Source organism: Ranitomeya imitator, chromosome 1 (genome assembly GCF_032444005.1).
Source record: "Ranitomeya imitator isolate aRanImi1 chromosome 1, aRanImi1.pri, whole genome shotgun sequence".
NCBI classification, from domain to species: domain Eukaryota; kingdom Metazoa; phylum Chordata; class Amphibia; order Anura; family Dendrobatidae; genus Ranitomeya; species Ranitomeya imitator.
Window position 1 is genome coordinate 35,162,180 of NC_091282.1, and position 18,641 is coordinate 35,180,820.

Below are 18,641 nucleotides of genomic sequence, written 5' to 3' on the forward strand. Positions count from 1 at the left end.
TGTGGACCGGCCGTACAATGTCAGTGCAGAGTAACGTGTGGACCGGCCTTACAATGTCAGTGCAGAGTAACGTGTGAACCGGCCTTACAATGTCAGTGCAGAGTAACATGTGGACCGGCCGTACAATGTCAGTGCAGAGTAACGTGAGGACCGGCCTTACAATGTCAGTGCAGAATAACGTGAGGACCGGCCGTACAATGTCAGTGCAGAGTAACGTGTGGACCGGCCTTACAATGTCAGTGCAGAGTAACGTGTGGACCGGCCTTACAATGTCAGTGCAGAATAACGCGTGGACCGGCCTTACAATGTCAGTGCAGAGTAACGTGTGGACCGGCCTTACAATGTCAGTGCAGAATAACGCGTGGACCGGCCTTACAATGTCAGTGCAGAGTAACGTGTGGACCGGCCTTACAATGTCAGTGCAGAATAACGCGTGGACCAGCCGTACAATGTCAGTGCAGGGTAACGTGTGGACCGGCCGTACAATGTCAGTGCAGAGTAACGTGAGGACCGACCTTACAATGTCAGTGCAGAGTAACATGTGGACCGGCCGTACAATGTCAGTGCAGAGTAACGTGAGGACCGGCCTTACAATGTCAGTGCAGAGTAACGTGTGGACCGGCCTTACAATGTCAGTGCAGGGTAACGTGTGGACCGGCCGTACAATGTCAGTGCAGAGTAAAGTGAGGACCGGCCTTACAATGTCAGTGCAGAGTAACGTGTGGACCGGCCGTACAATGTCAGTGCAGAGTAACGTGTGGACCGGCCTTACAATGTCAGTGCAGAGTAACATGTGGACCGGCCGTACAATGTCAGTGCACAGTAAAGTGAGGACCGGCCGTACAATGTCAGTGCAGAGTAACGTGAGGACCGACCTTACAATGTCAGTGCAGAGTAACATGTGGACCGGCCGTACAATGTCAGTGCACAGTAAAGTGAGGACCGGCCGTACAATGTCAGTGCAGAGTAACGTGAGGACCGGCCTTACAATGTCAGTGCAGAGTAACGTGTGGACCGGCCTTACAATGTCAGTGCAGGGTAACGTGTGGACCGGCCTTACAATGTCAGTGCAGAGTAACATGTGGACCGGCCTTACAATGTCAGTGCAGAGTAAAGTGAGGACCGGCCTTACAATGTCAGTGCAGAGTAACATGTGGACCGGCCGTACAATGTCAGTGCAGAGTAAAGTGAGGACCGGCCGTACAATGTCAGTGCAGAGTAACGTGAGGACAGGCCTTACAATGTCAGTGCAGAGTAACGTGTGGACCGGCCTTACAATGTCAGTGCAGAGTAACGTGTGGACCGGCCTTACAATGTCAGTGCAGAGTAACATGTGGACCGGCCTTACAATGTCAGTGCAGAGTAACGTGTGGACCGGCCGTACAATGTAGGTGCAGAGTAACATGTGGACCGGCCTTACAATGTCAGTGCAGAGTAAAGTGAGGACCGGCCTTACAATGTCAGTGCAGAGTAACGTGTGGACCGGCCTTACAATGTCAGTGCAGAGTAACATGTGGACCGGCCTTACAATGTCAGTGCAGAGTAACGTGTGGACCGGCCGTACAATGTAGGTGCAGAGTAACATGTGGACCGGCCTTACAATGTCAGTGCAGAGTAAAGTGAGGACCGGCCGTACAATGTAGGTGCAGAGTAACATGTGGACCGGCCTTACAATGTCAGTGCAGAGTAACATGAGGACCGGCCGTACAATGTCAGTGCAGAGTAACGTGTGGACCGGCCTTACAATGTCAGTGCAGAGTAACGTGTGGACCGGCCTTACAATGTCAGTGCAGAGTAAAGTGAGGACCGGCCGTACAATGTCAGTGCAGAGTAACGTGTGGACCGGCCGTACAATGTCAGTGCAGAGTAAAGTGAGGACCGGCCTTACAATGTCAGTGCAGAGTAACGTGTGGACCGGCCTTACAATGTCAGTGCAGAGTAACATGTGGACCGGCCTTACAATGTCAGTGCAGAGTAACGTGTGGACCGGCCGTACAATGTAGGTGCAGAGTAACATGTGGACCGGCCTTACAATGTCAGTGCAGAGTAAAGTGAGGACCGGCCGTACAATGTAGGTGCAGAGTAACATGTGGACCGGCCTTACAATGTCAGTGCAGAGTAACATGAGGACCGGCCGTACAATGTCAGTGCAGAGTAACGTGTGGACCGGCCTTACAATGTCAGTGCAGAGTAACGTGTGGACCGGCCTTACAATGTCAGTGCAGAGTAAAGTGAGGACCGGCCGTACAATGTCAGTGCAGAGTAACGTGTGGACCGGCCGTACAATGTCAGTGCAGAGTAAAGTGAGGACCGGCCTTACACTGTCAGTGCAGAGTAACGTGAGGACCGGCCGTACAATGTCAGTGCAGAGTAACATGTGGACCGGCCGTACAATGTCAGTGCAGAGTAACATGTGGACCGGCCTTACAATGTCAGTGCAGAGTAACGTGTGGAACAGCCGTACAATGTCAGTGCAGAGTAACGTGAGGACCGGCCTTACAATGTCAGAGCAGAGTAACGTGTGGACCGGCCTTACAATGTCAGTGCAGAGTAACGTGTGGAACAGCCGTACAATGTCAGTGCAGAGTAACGTGAGGACCGGCCTTACAATGTCAGTGCAGAGTAACGTGTGGACCGGCCTTACAATGTCAGTGCAGAGTAACGTGTGGAACAGCCGTACAATGTCAGTGCAGAGTAACGTGAGGACCGGCCTTACACTGTCAGTGCAGAGTAACGTGAGGACCGGCCGTACAATGTCAGTGCAGAGTAACATGTGGACCGGCCGTACAATGTCAGTGCAGAGTAACGTGAGGACCGGCCTTACAATGTCAGTGCAGAGTAACGTGTGGACCGGCCTTACAATGTCAGTGCAGAGTAACGTGTGAACCGGCCGTACAATGTCAGTGCAGAGTAACGTGTGGACCGGCCGTACAATGTCAGTGCAGAGTAACGTGTGGACCGGCCGTACAATGTCAGTGCAGAGTAACGTGTGGACCGGCCGTACAATGTCAGTGCAGAGTAACGTGTGAACCGGCCGTACAATGTCAGTGCAGGGTAACGTGTGGACCGGCCGTACAATGTCAGTGCAGAGTAACGTGTGGACCGGCCGTACAATGTCAGTGCAGAGTAAAGTGAGGACCGGCCGTACAATGTCACTGCAGAGTAACGTGTGGACCGGCCTTACAATGTCAGTGCAGAGTAAAGTGAGGACCGGCCTTACAATGTCAGTGCAGAGTAACGTGTGGACCGGCCTTACAATGTCAGTGCAGAGTAAAGTGAGGACCGGCCGTACAATGTCAGTGCAGAGTAACGTGTGGACCGGCCTTACAATGTCAGTGCAGAGTAACGTGTGGACCGGCCTTACAATGTCAGTGCAGAGTAAAGTGAGGACCGGCCTTACAATGTCAGTGCAGAGTAACGTGTGGACCGGCCTTACAATGTCAGTGCAGAGTAACGTGTGGACCGGCCTTACAATGTCAGTGCAGAGTAACGTGTGGACCGGCCTTACAATGTCAGTGCAGAGTAAAGTGAGGACCGGCCTTACAATGTCAGTGCAGAGTAAAGTGAGGACCGGCCTTACAATGTCAGTGCAGAGTAACGTGTGGACCGGCCGTACAATGTCAGTGCAGAGTAAAGTGTGGACCGGCCTTACAATGTCAGTGCAGAGTAACGTGTGGACCGGCCGTACAATGTCAGTGCAGAGTAACGTGTGGACCGGCCTTACAATGTCAGTGCAGAGTAACATGTGGACCGGCCGTACAATGTCAGTGCACAGTAAAGTGAGGACCGGCCGTACAATGTCAGTGCAGAGTAACGTGAGGACCGACCTTACAATGTCAGTGCAGAGTAACATGTGGACCGGCCGTACAATGTCAGTGCACAGTAAAGTGAGGACCGGCCGTACAATGTCAGTGCAGAGTAACGTGAGGACCGGCCTTACAATGTCAGTGCAGAGTAACGTGTGGACCGGCCTTACAATGTCAGTGCAGGGTAACGTGTGGACCGGCCTTACAATGTCAGTGCAGAGTAACATGTGGACCGGCCTTACAATGTCAGTGCAGAGTAAAGTGAGGACCGGCCTTACAATGTCAGTGCAGAGTAACATGTGGACCGGCCTTACAATGTCAGTGCAGAGTAACATGTGGACCGGCCGTACAATGTCAGTGCAGAGTAACGTGAGGACCGGCCGTACAATGTCAGTGCAGAGTAACGTGAGGACCGACCTTACAATGTCAGTGCAGAGTAACATGTGGACCGGCCGTACAATGTCAGTGCACAGTAAAGTGAGGACCGGCCGTACAATGTCAGTGCAGAGTAACGTGTGGACCGGCCTTACAATGTCAGTGCAGGGTAACGTGTGGACCGGCCTTACAATGTCAGTGCAGAGTAACATGTGGACCAGCCGTACAATGTCAGTGCAGAGTAAAGTGAGGACCGGCCTTACAATGTCAGTGCAGAGTAACGTGTGAACCGGCCTTACAATGTCAGTGCAGAGTAACGTGTGGACCGGCCGTACAATGTCAGTGCAGAGTAACGTGAGGACCGGCCGTACAATGTCAGTGCAGAGTAACGTGTGGACCGGCCTTACAATGTCAGTGCAGAGTAACGTGAGGACCGGCCGTACAATGTCAGTGCATAGTAAAGTGAGGACCGGCCTTACAATGTCAGTGCAGAGTAACGTGTGAACCGGCCTTACAATGTCAGTGCAGAGTAACATGTGGACCGGCCGTACAATGTCAGTGCAGAGTAACGTGAGGACCGGCCGTACAATGTCAGTGCAGAGTAACGTGTGGACCGGCCGTACAATGTCAGTGCAGAGTAACGTGAGGACCGGCCTTACAATGTCAGTGCAGAGTAACGTGAGGACCGGCCTTACAATGTCAGTGCAGAGTAACATGTGGACCGGCCTTACAATGTCAGTGCAGAGTAACGTGTGGACCGGCCTTACAATGTCAGTGCAGAGTAACATGTGGACCGGCCTTACAATGTCAGTGCAGAGTAACGTGTGGACCGACCTTACAATGTCAGTGCAGAATAACGCGTGGACCGGCCTTACAATGTCAGTGCAGAGTAACGTGTGGACCGGCCTTACAATGTCAGTGCAGAGTAACGTGTGGACCGGCCTTACACTGTCAGTGCAGGGTAACGTGTGGACCGGCCGTACAATGTCAGTGCAGAGTAAAGTGAGGACCGGCCTTACAATGTCAGTGCAGAGTAAAGTGAGGACCGGCCTTACAATGTCAGTGCAGAGTAACGTGTGGACCGGCCGTACAATGTCAGTGCAGAGTAACGTGTGGACCGGCCGTACAATGTCAGTGCAGAGTAACGTGTGGACCGGCCTTACAATGTCAGTGCAGAGTAACGTGAGGACAGGCCTTACAATGTCAGTGCAGAGTAACGTGTGGACCGGCCTTACAATGTCAGTGCAGAGTAACGTGTGGACCGGCCTTACAATGTCAGTGCAGAATAACGCGTGGACCGGCCTTACAATGTCAGTGCAGAGTAACGTGTGGACCGGCCTTACAATGTCAGTGCAGAATAACGCGTGGACCAGCCGTACAATGTCAGTGCAGGGTAACGTGTGGACCGGCCGTACAATGTCAGTGCAGAGTAACGTGAGGACCGACCTTACAATGTCAGTGCAGAGTAACATGTGGACCGGCCGTACAATGTCAGTGCAGAGTAACGTGAGGACCGGCCTTACAATGTCAGTGCAGAGTAACGTGTGGACCGGCCTTACAATGTCAGTGCAGGGTAACGTGTGGACCGGCCGTACAATGTCAGTGCAGAGTAAAGTGAGGACCGGCCTTACAATGTCAGTGCAGAGTAACGTGTGGACCGGCCGTACAATGTCAGTGCAGAGTAACGTGTGGACCGGCCTTACAATGTCAGTGCAGAGTAACATGTGGACCGGCCGTACAATGTCAGTGCACAGTAAAGTGAGGACCGGCCGTACAATGTCAGTGCAGAGTAACGTGAGGACCGGCCTTACAATGTCAGTGCAGAGTAACGTGTGGACCGGCCTTACAATGTCAGTGCAGGGTAACGTGTGGACCGGCCTTACAATGTCAGTGCAGAGTAACATGTGGACCGGCCGTACAATGTCAGTGCACAGTAAAGTGAGGACCGGCCGTACAATGTCAGTGCAGAGTAACGTGAGGACCGGCCTTACAATGTCAGTGCAGAGTAACGTGTGGACCGGCCTTACAATGTCAGTGCAGGGTAACGTGTGGACCGGCCTTACAATGTCAGTGCAGAGTAACATGTGGACCGGCCTTACAATGTCAGTGCAGAGTAAAGTGAGGACCGGCCTTACAATGTCAGTGCAGAGTAACATGTGGACCGGCCTTACAATGTCAGTGCAGAGTAACGTGTGGACCGGCCGTACAATGTAGGTGCAGAGTAACATGTGGACCGGCCTTACAATGTCAGTGCAGAGTAAAGTGAGGACCGGCCTTACAATGTCAGTGCAGAGTAACGTGTGGACCGGCCTTACAATGTCAGTGCAGAGTAACATGTGGACCGGCCTTACAATGTCAGTGCAGAGTAACGTGTGGACCGGCCGTACAATGTAGGTGCAGAGTAACATGTGGACCGGCCTTACAATGTCAGTGCAGAGTAAAGTGAGGACCGGCCGTACAATGTAGGTGCAGAGTAACATGTGGACCGGCCTTACAATGTCAGTGCAGAGTAACATGAGGACCGGCCGTACAATGTCAGTGCAGAGTAACGTGTGGACCGGCCTTATAATGTCAGTGCAGAGTAACGTGTGGACCGGCCTTACAATGTCAGTGCAGAGTAAAGTGAGGACCGGCCGTACAATGTCAGTGCAGAGTAACGTGTGGACCGGCCGTACAATGTCAGTGCAGAGTAAAGTGAGGACCGGCCTTACAATGTCAGTGCAGAGTAACGTGTGGACCGGCCTTACAATGTCAGTGCAGAGTAACATGTGGACCGGCCTTACAATGTCAGTGCAGAGTAACGTGTGGACCGGCCGTACAATGTCAGTGCAGAGTAACGTGTGAACCGGCCGTACAATGTCAGTGCAGGGTAACGTGTGGACCGGCCGTACAATGTCAGTGCAGAGTAACGTGTGGACCGGCCGTACAATGTCAGTGCAGAGTAAAGTGAGGACCGGCCGTACAATGTCACTGCAGAGTAACGTGTGGACCGGCCTTACAATGTCAGTGCAGAGTAAAGTGAGGACCGGCCTTACAATGTCAGTGCAGAGTAACGTGTGGACCGGCCTTACAATGTCAGTGCAGAGTAAAGTGAGGACCGGCCGTACAATGTCAGTGCAGAGTAACGTGTGGACCGGCCTTACAATGTCAGTGCAGAGTAACGTGTGGACCGGCCTTACAATGTCAGTGCAGAGTAAAGTGAGGACCGGCCTTGCAATGTCAGTGCAGAGTAACGTGTGGACCGGCCTTACAATGTCAGTGCAGAGTAACGTGTGGACCGGCCTTACAATGTCAGTGCAGAGTAACGTGTGGACCGGCCTTACAATGTCAGTGCAGAGTAAAGTGAGGACCGGCCTTACAATGTCAGTGCAGAGTAAAGTGAGGACCGGCCTTACAATGTCAGTGCAGAGTAACGTGTGGACCGGCCGTACAATGTCAGTGCAGAGTAAAGTGTGGACCGGCCTTACAATGTCAGTGCAGAGTAACGTGTGGACCGGCCGTACAATGTCAGTGCAGAGTAACATGTGGACCGGCCGTACAATGTCAGTGCAGAGTAAAGTGAGGACCGGCCGTACAATGTCAGTGCAGAGTAACGTGTGGACCGGCCGTACAATGTCAGTGCAGAGTAACGTGTGGACCGGCCTTACAATGTCAGTGCAGAGTAACGTGTGGACCGGCCTTACAATGTCAGTGCAGAGTAACATGTGGACCGGCCTTACAATGTCAGTGCAGAGTAACGTGTGGACCGGCCTTACAATGTCAGTGCAGAGTAACGTGTGGACCGGCCGTACAATGTCAGTGCAGAGTAACATGTGGACCGGCCGTACAATGTCAGTGCAGAGTAACGTGTGGACCGGCCTTACAATGTCAGTGCAGAGTAACGTGTGGACCGGCCTTACAATGTCAGTGCAGAGTAACGTGTGGACCGGCCGTACAATGTCAGTGCAGAGTAACATGTGGACCGGCCGTACAATGTCAGTGCAGAGTAACGTGTGGACCGGCCGTACAATGTCAGTGCAGAGTAAAGTGAGGACCGGCCTTACAATGTCAGTGCAGAGTAAAGTGAGGACCGGCCTTACAATGTCAGTGCAGAGTAACGTGTGGACCGGCCGTACAATGTCAGTGCAGAGTAACGTGTGGAAAGGCCTTACAATGTCAGTGCAGAGTAACGTGTGGACCGGCCTTACAATGTCAGTGCAGAGTAACGTGTGGACCGGCCTTACAATGTCAGTGCAGAGTAACGTGTGGACCGGCCTTACAATGTCAGTGCAGAGTAACATGTGGACCGGCCGTACAATGTCAGTGCAGAGTAACGTGTGGACCGGCCTTACAATGTCAGTGCAGAGTAACATGTGGACCGGCCGTACAATGTCAGTGCAGAGTAACGTGTGGACCGGCCGTACAATGTCAGTGCAGAGTAAAGTGAGGACCGGCCTTACAATGTCAGTGCAGAGTAAAGTGAGGACCGGCCTTACAATGTCAGTGCAGAGTAACGTGTGGACCGGCCGTACAATGTCAGTGCAGAGTAACGTGTGGACCGGCCGTACAATGTCAGTGCAGAGTAACGTGTGGACCGGCCTTACAATGTCAGTGCAGAGTAACATGTGGACCGGCCTTACAATGTCAGTGCAGAGTAACGTGTGGACCGGCCGTACAATGTCAGTGCAGAGTAACGTGAGGACCGGCCTTACAATGTCAGTGCAGAGTAACATGTGGACCGGCCTTACACTGTCAGTGCAGAGTAACGTGTGGACCGGCCTTACAATGTCAGTGCAGAGTAACGTGTGGACCGGCCTTACAATGTCAGTGCAGAGTAACGTGTGGACCGGCCTTACAATGTCAGTGCAGAGTAACGTGAGGACCGGCCTTACAATGTCAGTGCAGAGTAAAGTGAGGACCGGCCTTACAATGTCAGTGCAGAGTAACGTGTGGACCGGCCGTACAATGTCAGTGCAGAGTAACGTGTGGACCGGCCTTACAATGTCAGTGCAGAGTAACATGTGGACCGGCCGTACAATGTCAGTGCACAGTAAAGTGAGGACCGGCCGTACAATGTCAGTGCAGAGTAACGTGAGGACCGACCTTACAATGTCAGTGCAGAGTAACATGTGGACCGGCCGTACAATGTCAGTGCACAGTAAAGTGAGGACCGGCCGTACAATGTCAGTGCAGAGTAACGTGAGGACCGGCCTTACAATGTCAGTGCAGAGTAACGTGTGGACCGGCCTTACAATGTCAGTGCAGGGTAACGTGTGGACCGGCCTTACAATGTCAGTGCAGAGTAACATGTGGACCGGCCTTACAATGTCAGTGCAGAGTAAAGTGAGGACCGGCCTTACAATGTCAGTGCAGAGTAAAGTGAGGACCGGCCGTACAATGTCAGTGCAGAGTAACGTGAGGACAGGCCTTACAATGTCAGTGCAGAGTAACGTGTGGACCGGCCTTACAATGTCAGTGCAGAGTAACGTGTGGACCGGCCTTACAATGTCAGTGCAGAGTAACATGTGGACCGGCCTTACAATGTCAGTGCAGAGTAACGTGTGGACCGGCCGTACAATGTAGGTGCAGAGTAACATGTGGACCGGCCTTACAATGTCAGTGCAGAGTAAAGTGAGGACCGGCCTTACAATGTCAGTGCAGAGTAACGTGTGGACCGGCCTTACAATGTCAGTGCAGAGTAACATGTGGACCGGCCTTACAATGTCAGTGCAGAGTAACGTGTGGACCGGCCGTACAATGTAGGTGCAGAGTAACATGTGGACCGGCCTTACAATGTCAGTGCAGAGTAAAGTGAGGACCGGCCGTACAATGTAGGTGCAGAGTAACATGTGGACCGGCCTTACAATGTCAGTGCAGAGTAACATGAGGACCGGCCGTACAATGTCAGTGCAGAGTAACGTGTGGACCGGCCTTACAATGTCAGTGCAGAGTAACGTGTGGACCGGCCTTACAATGTCAGTGCAGAGTAAAGTGAGGACCGGCCGTACAATGTCAGTGCAGAGTAACGTGTGGACCGGCCGTACAATGTCAGTGCAGAGTAAAGTGAGGACCGGCCTTACAATGTCAGTGCAGAGTAACATGTGGACCGGCCTTACAATGTCAGTGCAGAGTAACGTGTGGACCGGCCTTACAATGTCAGTGCAGGGTAACGTGTGGACCGGCCGTACAATGTCAGTGCAGAGTAAAGTGAGGACCGGCCTTACAATGTCAGTGCAGAGTAACGTGTGGACCGGCCGTACAATGTCAGTGCAGAGTAACGTGTGGACCGGCCTTACAATGTCAGTGCAGAGTAACATGTGGACCGGCCGTACAATGTCAGTGCACAGTAAAGTGAGGACCGGCCTTACAATGTCAGTGCAGAGTAACGTGAGGACCGACCTTACAATGTCAGTGCAGAGTAACATGTGGACCGGCCTTACACTGTCAGTGCAGAGTAACGTGTGGACCGGCCTTACAATGTCAGTGCAGAGTAACGTGTGGACCGGCCTTACAATGTCAGTGCAGAGTAACATGTGGACCGGCCTTACAATGTCAGTGCAGAGTAACGTGAGGACCGGCCTTACAATGTCAGTGCAGAGTAACGTGTGGACCGGCCTTACAATGTCAGTGCAGAGTAACGTGAGGACCGGCCTTACAATGTCAGTGCAGAGTAACATGTGGACCAGCCGTACAATGTCAGTGCAGAGTAAAGTGAGGACCGGCCGTACAATGTAGGTGCAGAGTAACATGTGGACCGGCCTTACAATGTCAGTGCAGAGTAAAGTGAGGACCGGCCGTACAATGTCACTGCAGAGTAACGTGTGGACCGGCCTTACAATGTCAGTGCAGAGTAAAGTGAGGACCGGCCTTACAATGTCAGTGCAGAGTAACGTGTGGACCGGCCTTACAATGTCAGTGCAGAGTAAAGTGAGGACCGGCCGTACAATGTCAGTGCAGAGTAACGTGTGGACCGGCCTTACAATGTCAGTGCAGAGTAACGTGTGGACCGGCCTTACAATGTCAGTGCAGAGTAAAGTGAGGACCGGCCTTACAATGTCAGTGCAGAGTAACGTGTGGACCGGCCTTACAATGTCAGTGCAGAGTAACGTGTGGACCGGCCTTACAATGTCAGTGCAGAGTAACGTGTGGACCGGCCTTACAATGTCAGTGCAGAGTAAAGTGAGGACCGGCCTTACAATGTCAGTGCAGAGTAAAGTGAGGACCGGCCTTACAATGTCAGTGCAGAGTAACGTGTGGACCGGCCGTACAATGTCAGTGCAGAGTAAAGTGTGGACCGGCCTTACAATGTCAGTGCAGAGTAACGTGTGGACCGGCCGTACAATGTCAGTGCAGAGTAACATGTGGACCGGCCGTACAATGTCAGTGCAGAGTAAAGTGAGGACCGGCCGTACAATGTCAGTGCAGAGTAACGTGTGGACCGGCCGTACAATGTCAGTGCAGAGTAAAGTGTGGACCGGCCTTACAATGTCAGTGCAGAGTAACGTGTGGACCGGCCGTACAATGTCAGTGCAGAGTAACATGTGGACCGGCCGTACAATGTCAGTGCAGAGTAAAGTGAGGACCGGCCGTACAATGTCAGTGCAGAGTAACGTGTGGACCGGCCGTACAATGTCAGTGCAGAGTAACGTGTGGACCGGCCTTACAATGTCAGTGCAGAGTAACGTGTGGACCGGCCTTACAATGTCAGTGCAGAGTAACATGTGGACCGGCCTTACAATGTCAGTGCAGAGTAACGTGTGGACCGGCCTTACAATGTCACTGCAGAGTAACGTGTGGACCGGCCTTACAATGTCAGTGCAGAGTAACGTGTGGACCGGCCTTACAATGTCAGTGCAGAGTAACGTGTGGACCGGCCGTACAATGTCAGTGCAGAGTAACATGTGGACCGGCCGTACAATGTCAGTGCAGAGTAACGTGTGGACCGGCCGTACAATGTCAGTGCAGAGTAAAGTGAGGACCGGCCTTACAATGTCAGTGCAGAGTAAAGTGAGGACCGGCCTTACAATGTCAGTGCAGAGTAACGTGTGGACCGGCCGTACAATGTCAGTGCAGAGTAACGTGTGGAAAGGCCTTACAATGTCAGTGCAGAGTAACGTGTGGACCGGCCTTACAATGTCAGTGCAGAGTAAAGTGAGGACCGGCCTTACAATGTCAGTGCAGAGTAAAGTGAGGACCGGCCTTACAATGTCAGTGCAGAGTAACGTGTGGACCGGCCTTACAATGTCAGTGCAGAGTAACATGTGGACCGGCCGTACAATGTCAGTGCAGAGTAACGTGTGGACCGGCCGTACAATGTCAGTGCAGAGTAAAGTGAGGACCGGCCTTACAATGTCAGTGCAGAGTAAAGTGAGGACCGGCCTTACAATGTCAGTGCAGAGTAACGTGTGGACCGGCCGTACAATGTCAGTGCAGAGTAACGTGTGGACCGGCCGTACAATGTCAGTGCAGAGTAACGTGTGGACCGGCCTTACAATGTCAGTGCAGAGTAACATGTGGACCGGCCGTACAATGTCAGTGCAGAGTAACGTGTGGACCGGCCGTACAATGTCAGTGCAGAGTAAAGTGAGGACCGGCCTTACAATGTCAGTGCAGAGTAAAGTGAGGACCGGCCTTACAATGTCAGTGCAGAGTAACGTGTGGACCGGCCGTACAATGTCAGTGCAGAGTAACGTGTGGACCGGCCGTACAATGTCAGTGCAGAGTAACGTGTGGACCGGCCTTACAATGTCAGTGCAGAGTAACATGTGGACCGGCCTTACAATGTCAGTGCAGAGTAACGTGTGGACCGGCCGTACAATGTCAGTGCAGAGTAACGTGAGGACCGGCCTTACAATGTCAGTGCAGAGTAACATGTGGACCGGCCTTACACTGTCAGTGCAGAGTAACGTGTGGACCGGCCTTACAATGTCAGTGCAGAGTAACGTGTGGACCGGCCTTACAATGTCAGTGCAGAGTAACATGTGGACCGGCCTTACAATGTCAGTGCAGAGTAACGTGAGGACCGGCCTTACAATGTCAGTGCAGAGTAACGTGTGGACCGGCCTTACAATGTCAGTGCAGAGTAACGTGAGGACCGGCCTTACAATGTCAGTGCAGAGTAACATGTGGACCAGCCGTACAATGTCAGTGCAGAGTAAAGTGAGGACCGGCCTTACAATGTCAGTGCAGAGTAACGTGTGAACCGGCCTTACAATGTCAGTGCAGAGTAACATGTGGACCGGCCGTACAATGTCAGTGCAGAGTAACGTGAGGACCGGCCGTACAATGTCAGTGCAGAGTAACGTGTGGACCGGCCTTACAATGTCAGTGCAGAGTAACGTGAGGACCGGCCGTACAATGTCAGTGCATAGTAAAGTGAGGACCGGCCTTACAATGTCAGTGCAGAGTAACGTGTGAACCGGCCTTACAATGTCAGTGCAGAGTAACATGTGGACCGGCCGTACAATGTCAGTGCAGAGTAACGTGAGGACCGGCCGTACAATGTCAGTGCAGAGTAACGTGTGGACCGGCCGTACAATGTCAGTGCAGAGTAACGTGTGGACCGGCCTTACAATGTCAGTGCAGAGTAACGTGAGGACCGGCCGTACAATGTCAGTGCATAGTAAAGTGAGGACCGGCCTTACAATGTCAGTGCAGAGTAACGTGTGAACCGGCCTTACAATGTCAGTGCAGAGTAACATGTGGACCGGCCGTACAATGTCAGTGCAGAGTAACGTGAGGACCGGCCGTACAATGTCAGTGCAGAGTAACGTGTGGACCGGCCGTACAATGTCAGTGCAGAGTAACGTGTGGACCGGCCTTACAATGTCAGTGCAGAGTAACGTGAGGACCGGCCTTACAATGTCAGTGCAGAGTAACATGTGGACCGGCCGTACAATGTCAGTGCAGAGTAACGTGTGGACCGGCCTTACAATGTCAGTGCAGAGTAACATGTGGACCGGCCTTACAATGTCAGTGCAGAGTAACGTGTGGACCGACCTTACAATGTCAGTGCAGAGTAACATGTGGACCGGCCTTACAATGTCAGTGCAGAGTAACATGTGGACCGACCTTACAATGTCAGTGCAGAGTAACATGTGGACCGGCCGTACAATGTCAGTGCAGAGTAACGTGAGGACCGGCCTTACAATGTCAGTGCAGAGTAACGTGAGGACCGGCCGTACAATGTCAGTGCAGAGTAACGTGTGGACCGGCCTTACAATGTCAGTGCAGAGTAACGTGTGAACCGGCCTTACAATGTCAGTGCAGAGTAACATGTGGACCGGCCTTACAATGTCAGTGCAGAGTAACGTGTGGACCGACCTTACAATGTCAGTGCAGAGTAACGTGAGGACCGGCCTTACAATGTCAGTGCAGAGTAACGTGAGGACCGGCCTTACAATGTCAGTGCAGAGTAACGTGAGGACCGGCCTTACAATGTCAGTGCAGAGTAACGTGAGGACCGGCCGTACAATGTCAGTGCAGAGTAACGTGTGGACCGGCCTTACAATGTCAGTGCAGAGTAACGTGTGGACCGGCCTTACAATGTCAGTGCAGAATAACGCGTGGACCGGCCTTACAATGTCAGTGCAGAGTAACGTGTGGACCGGCCTAACAATGTCAGTGCAGAATAACGCGTGGACCGGCCTTACAATGTCAGTGCAGAGTAACGTGTGGACCGGCCTTACAATGTCAGTGCAGAATAACGCGTGGACCAGCCGTACAATGTCAGTGCAGGGTAACGTGTGGACCGGCCGTACAATGTCAGTGCAGAGTAACGTGAGGACCGACCTTACAATGTCAGTGCAGAGTAACATGTGGACCGGCCGTACAATGTCAGTGCAGAGTAAAGTGAGGACCGGCCTTACAATGTCAGTGCAGAGTAACGTGTGGACCGGCCGTACAATGTCAGTGCAGAGTAACGTGTGGACCGGCCTTACAATGTCAGTGCAGAGTAACATGTGGACCGGCCGTACAATGTCAGTGCACAGTAAAGTGAGGACCGGCCGTACAATGTCAGTGCAGAGTAACGTGAGGACCGACCTTACAATGTCAGTGCAGAGTAACATGTGGACCGGCCGTACAATGTCAGTGCACAGTAAAGTGAGGACCGGCCGTACAATGTCAGTGCAGAGTAACGTGAGGACCGGCCTTACAATGTCAGTGCAGAGTAACGTGTGGACCGGCCTTACAATGTCAGTGCAGGGTAACGTGTGGACCGGCCTTACAATGTCAGTGCAGAGTAACATGTGGACCGGCCTTACAATGTCAGTGCAGAGTAAAGTGAGGACCGGCCTTACAATGTCAGTGCAGAGTAACATGTGGACCGGCCGTACAATGTCAGTGCAGAGTAAAGTGAGGACCGGCCGTACAATGTCAGTGCAGAGTAACGTGAGGACAGGCCTTACAATGTCAGTGCAGAGTAACGTGTGGACCGGCCTTACAATGTCAGTGCAGAGTAACGTGTGGACCGGCCTTACAATGTCAGTGCAGAGTAACGTGTGGACCAGCCGTACAATGTCAGTGCAGAGTAACGTGAGGACAGGCCTTACAATGTCAGTGCAGAGTAACGTGAGGACCGGCCTTACAATGTCAGTGCAGAGTAACATGTGGACCGGCCTTACAATGTCAGTGCAGAGTAACGTGTGGACCGGCCGTACAATGTAGGTGCAGAGTAACATGTGGACCGGCCTTACAATGTCAGTGCAGAGTAAAGTGAGGACCGGCCTTACAATGTCAGTGCAGAGTAACGTGTGGACCGGCCTTACAATGTCAGTGCAGAGTAACATGTGGACCGGCCTTACAATGTCAGTGCAGAGTAACGTGTGGACCGGCCGTACAATGTAGGTGCAGAGTAACATGTGGACCGGCCTTACAATGTCAGTGCAGAGTAAAGTGAGGACCGGCCGTACAATGTAGGTGCAGAGTAACATGTGGACCGGCCTTACAATGTCAGTGCAGAGTAACATGAGGACCGGCCGTACAATGTCAGTGCAGAGTAACGTGTGGACCGGCCTTACAATGTCAGTGCAGAGTAACGTGTGGACCGGCCTTACAATGTCAGTGCAGAGTAAAGTGAGGACCGGCCGTACAATGTCAGTGCAGAGTAACGTGTGGACCGGCCGTACAATGTCAGTGCAGAGTAAAGTGAGGACCGGCCTTACAATGTCAGTGCAGAGTAACGTGTGGACCGGCCTTACAATGTCAGTGCAGAGTAACATGTGGACCGGCCTTACAATGTCAGTGCAGAGTAACGTGTGGACCGGCCGTACAATGTAGGTGCAGAGTAACATGTGGACCGGCCTTACAATGTCAGTGCAGAGTAAAGTGAGGACCGGCCGTACAATGTAGGTGCAGAGTAACATGTGGACCGGCCTTACAATGTCAGTGCAGAGTAACATGAGGACCGGCCGTACAATGTCAGTGCAGAGTAACGTGTGGACCGGCCTTACAATGTCAGTGCAGAGTAACGTGTGGACCGGCCTTACAATGTCAGTGCAGAGTAAAGTGAGGACCGGCCGTACAATGTCAGTGCAGAGTAAAGTGAGGACCGGCCTTACACTGTCAGTGCAGAGTAACGTGAGGACCGGCCGTACAATGTCAGTGCAGAGTAACATGTGGACCGGCCGTACAATGTCAGTGCAGAGTAACATGTGGACCGGCCTTACAATGTCAGTGCAGAGTAACGTGTGGAACAGCCGTACAATGTCAGTGCAGAGTAACGTGAGGACCGGCCTTACAATGTCAGAGCAGAGTAACGTGTGGACCGGCCTTACAATGTCAGTGCAGAGTAACGTGTGGAACAGCGGTACAATGTCAGTGCAGAGTAACGTGAGGACCGGCCTTACAATGTCAGTGCAGAGTAACGTGTGGACCGGCCTTACAATGTCAGTGCAGAGTAACGTGTGGAACAGCCGTACAATGTCAGTGCAGAGTAACGTGAGGACCGGCCTTACAATGTCAGTGCAGAGTAACGTGAGGACCGGCCTTACACTGTCAGTGCAGAGTAACGTGAGGACCGGCCGTACAATGTCAGTGCAGAGTAACATGTGGACCGGCCGTACAATGTCAGTGCAGAGTAACATGTGGACCGGCCTTACAATGTCAGTGCAGAGTAACGTGTGGAACAGCCGTACAATGTCAGTGCAGAGTAACGTGAGGACCGGCCTTACAATGTCAGTGCAGAGTAACGTGTGGACCGGCCTTACAATGTCAGTGCAGAGTAACATGTGGACCGGCCGTACAATGTCAGTGCAGAGTAACGTGAGGACCGGCCTTACAATGTCAGTGCAGAGTAACGTGTGGACCGGCCTTACAATGTCAGTGCAGAGTAACGTGTGGAACAGCCGTACAATGTCAGTGCAGAGTAACGTGAGGACCGGCCTTACAATGTCAGTGCAGAGTAACGTGTGGACCGGCCTTACAATGTCAGTGCAGAGTAACGTGTGGACCGGCCTTACAATGTCAGTGCAGAGTAACATGTGGACCGGCCTTACAATGTCAATGCAGAGTAACGTGTGGACCGGCCTTACAATGTCAATGCAGAGTAACATGTGGACCGGCCTTACAATATCAGTGCAGAGTAACGTGTGGATCGGCCGTACAATGTCAGTGCAGAGTAAAGTGTGGACCGGCCTTACAATGTCAGTGCAGAGTAACGTGTGGACCGGCCGTACAATGTCAGTGCAGGGTAACGTGTGGACCGGCCTTACAATGTAGGTGCAGAGCAACAAGTGGAGCGGCCGGACGTTTGCAGTCTATGGGTGGTACACAAGTAGTTCATCACTTACAAATCACAGGTTTATGCTGGGTCTTAGCAGATAACCCCTTTCATCATTCAGCGACACAAATAAGAAGGGGAGACTTACGGTTTCCCGTCATCAGCCGGCGTTTCGGCTGCTCCTGTGTCGTCGGTGTCTGGTACGGAGTTTTCTTGCTGCTCCGTTGCGCCATTCAGCTCTGCTTCATTAATTTTGGGTTCAGCTGCTGGAGTCGCTTCTTTAACACCCTCCATTGTAAGGCTGTCATCAGATGGCTGCTAGCAAAAAAATAAACATTACTAACTAATTAAAGGGGATGTCCGGCTTTATCTTAAGTGATTTTTGTAGTTCAGACAATCCTCTGATACACCAGCAGCACAGCTCCCTCCTCAGTCCCGAAAGTCTGTTACAATGTGTTAGTAAGGAGTCCAGGCAGCTTACTTCTAGGGCCTGTACATTGTAGATTTGTTGCATTTTTTCTCTGTGCAGATTTGATATATGATCGTTCTGTGCATGTTGACTGTCATTGTTCTTGACAGCACGTCCCATTTACACATGATGATGTGCTGCTGAGAATGACGATTTTTACGAAAGCTTAAAGATACTTTTACTGTGTGGATGAGCGTTTTTTCCCATTTGTCTGGTGATTGGCACCCTGTTCAGACAGCCCAATAACGAGTGTTCCTAGAAATGCTCGTTCCCATCGGCCAGTGTAAATGCG

General features: G+C 52.2%; 1 protein-coding gene across 3 annotated transcripts in view; it reads right to left on the minus strand.

Moving 5' to 3' along the window:
• The window catches only part of DNAJC21 (DnaJ heat shock protein family (Hsp40) member C21), a 59,202-nt gene that overhangs the window by 27,723 nt on the left and 12,838 nt on the right, over positions 1–18,641 (minus strand). Inside the window, exon 10 of one of the 3 annotated variants that reach the window (XM_069745964.1) lies at positions 18,029–18,198. In XM_069745964.1, coding sequence (XP_069602065.1) covers positions 18,029–18,198 — 170 coding nt within the window. The remainder of the gene's footprint in view (positions 1–18,028; positions 18,199–18,641) is intronic. The other 2 variants (XM_069745966.1, XM_069745965.1) reach the window with 2 other exon arrangements.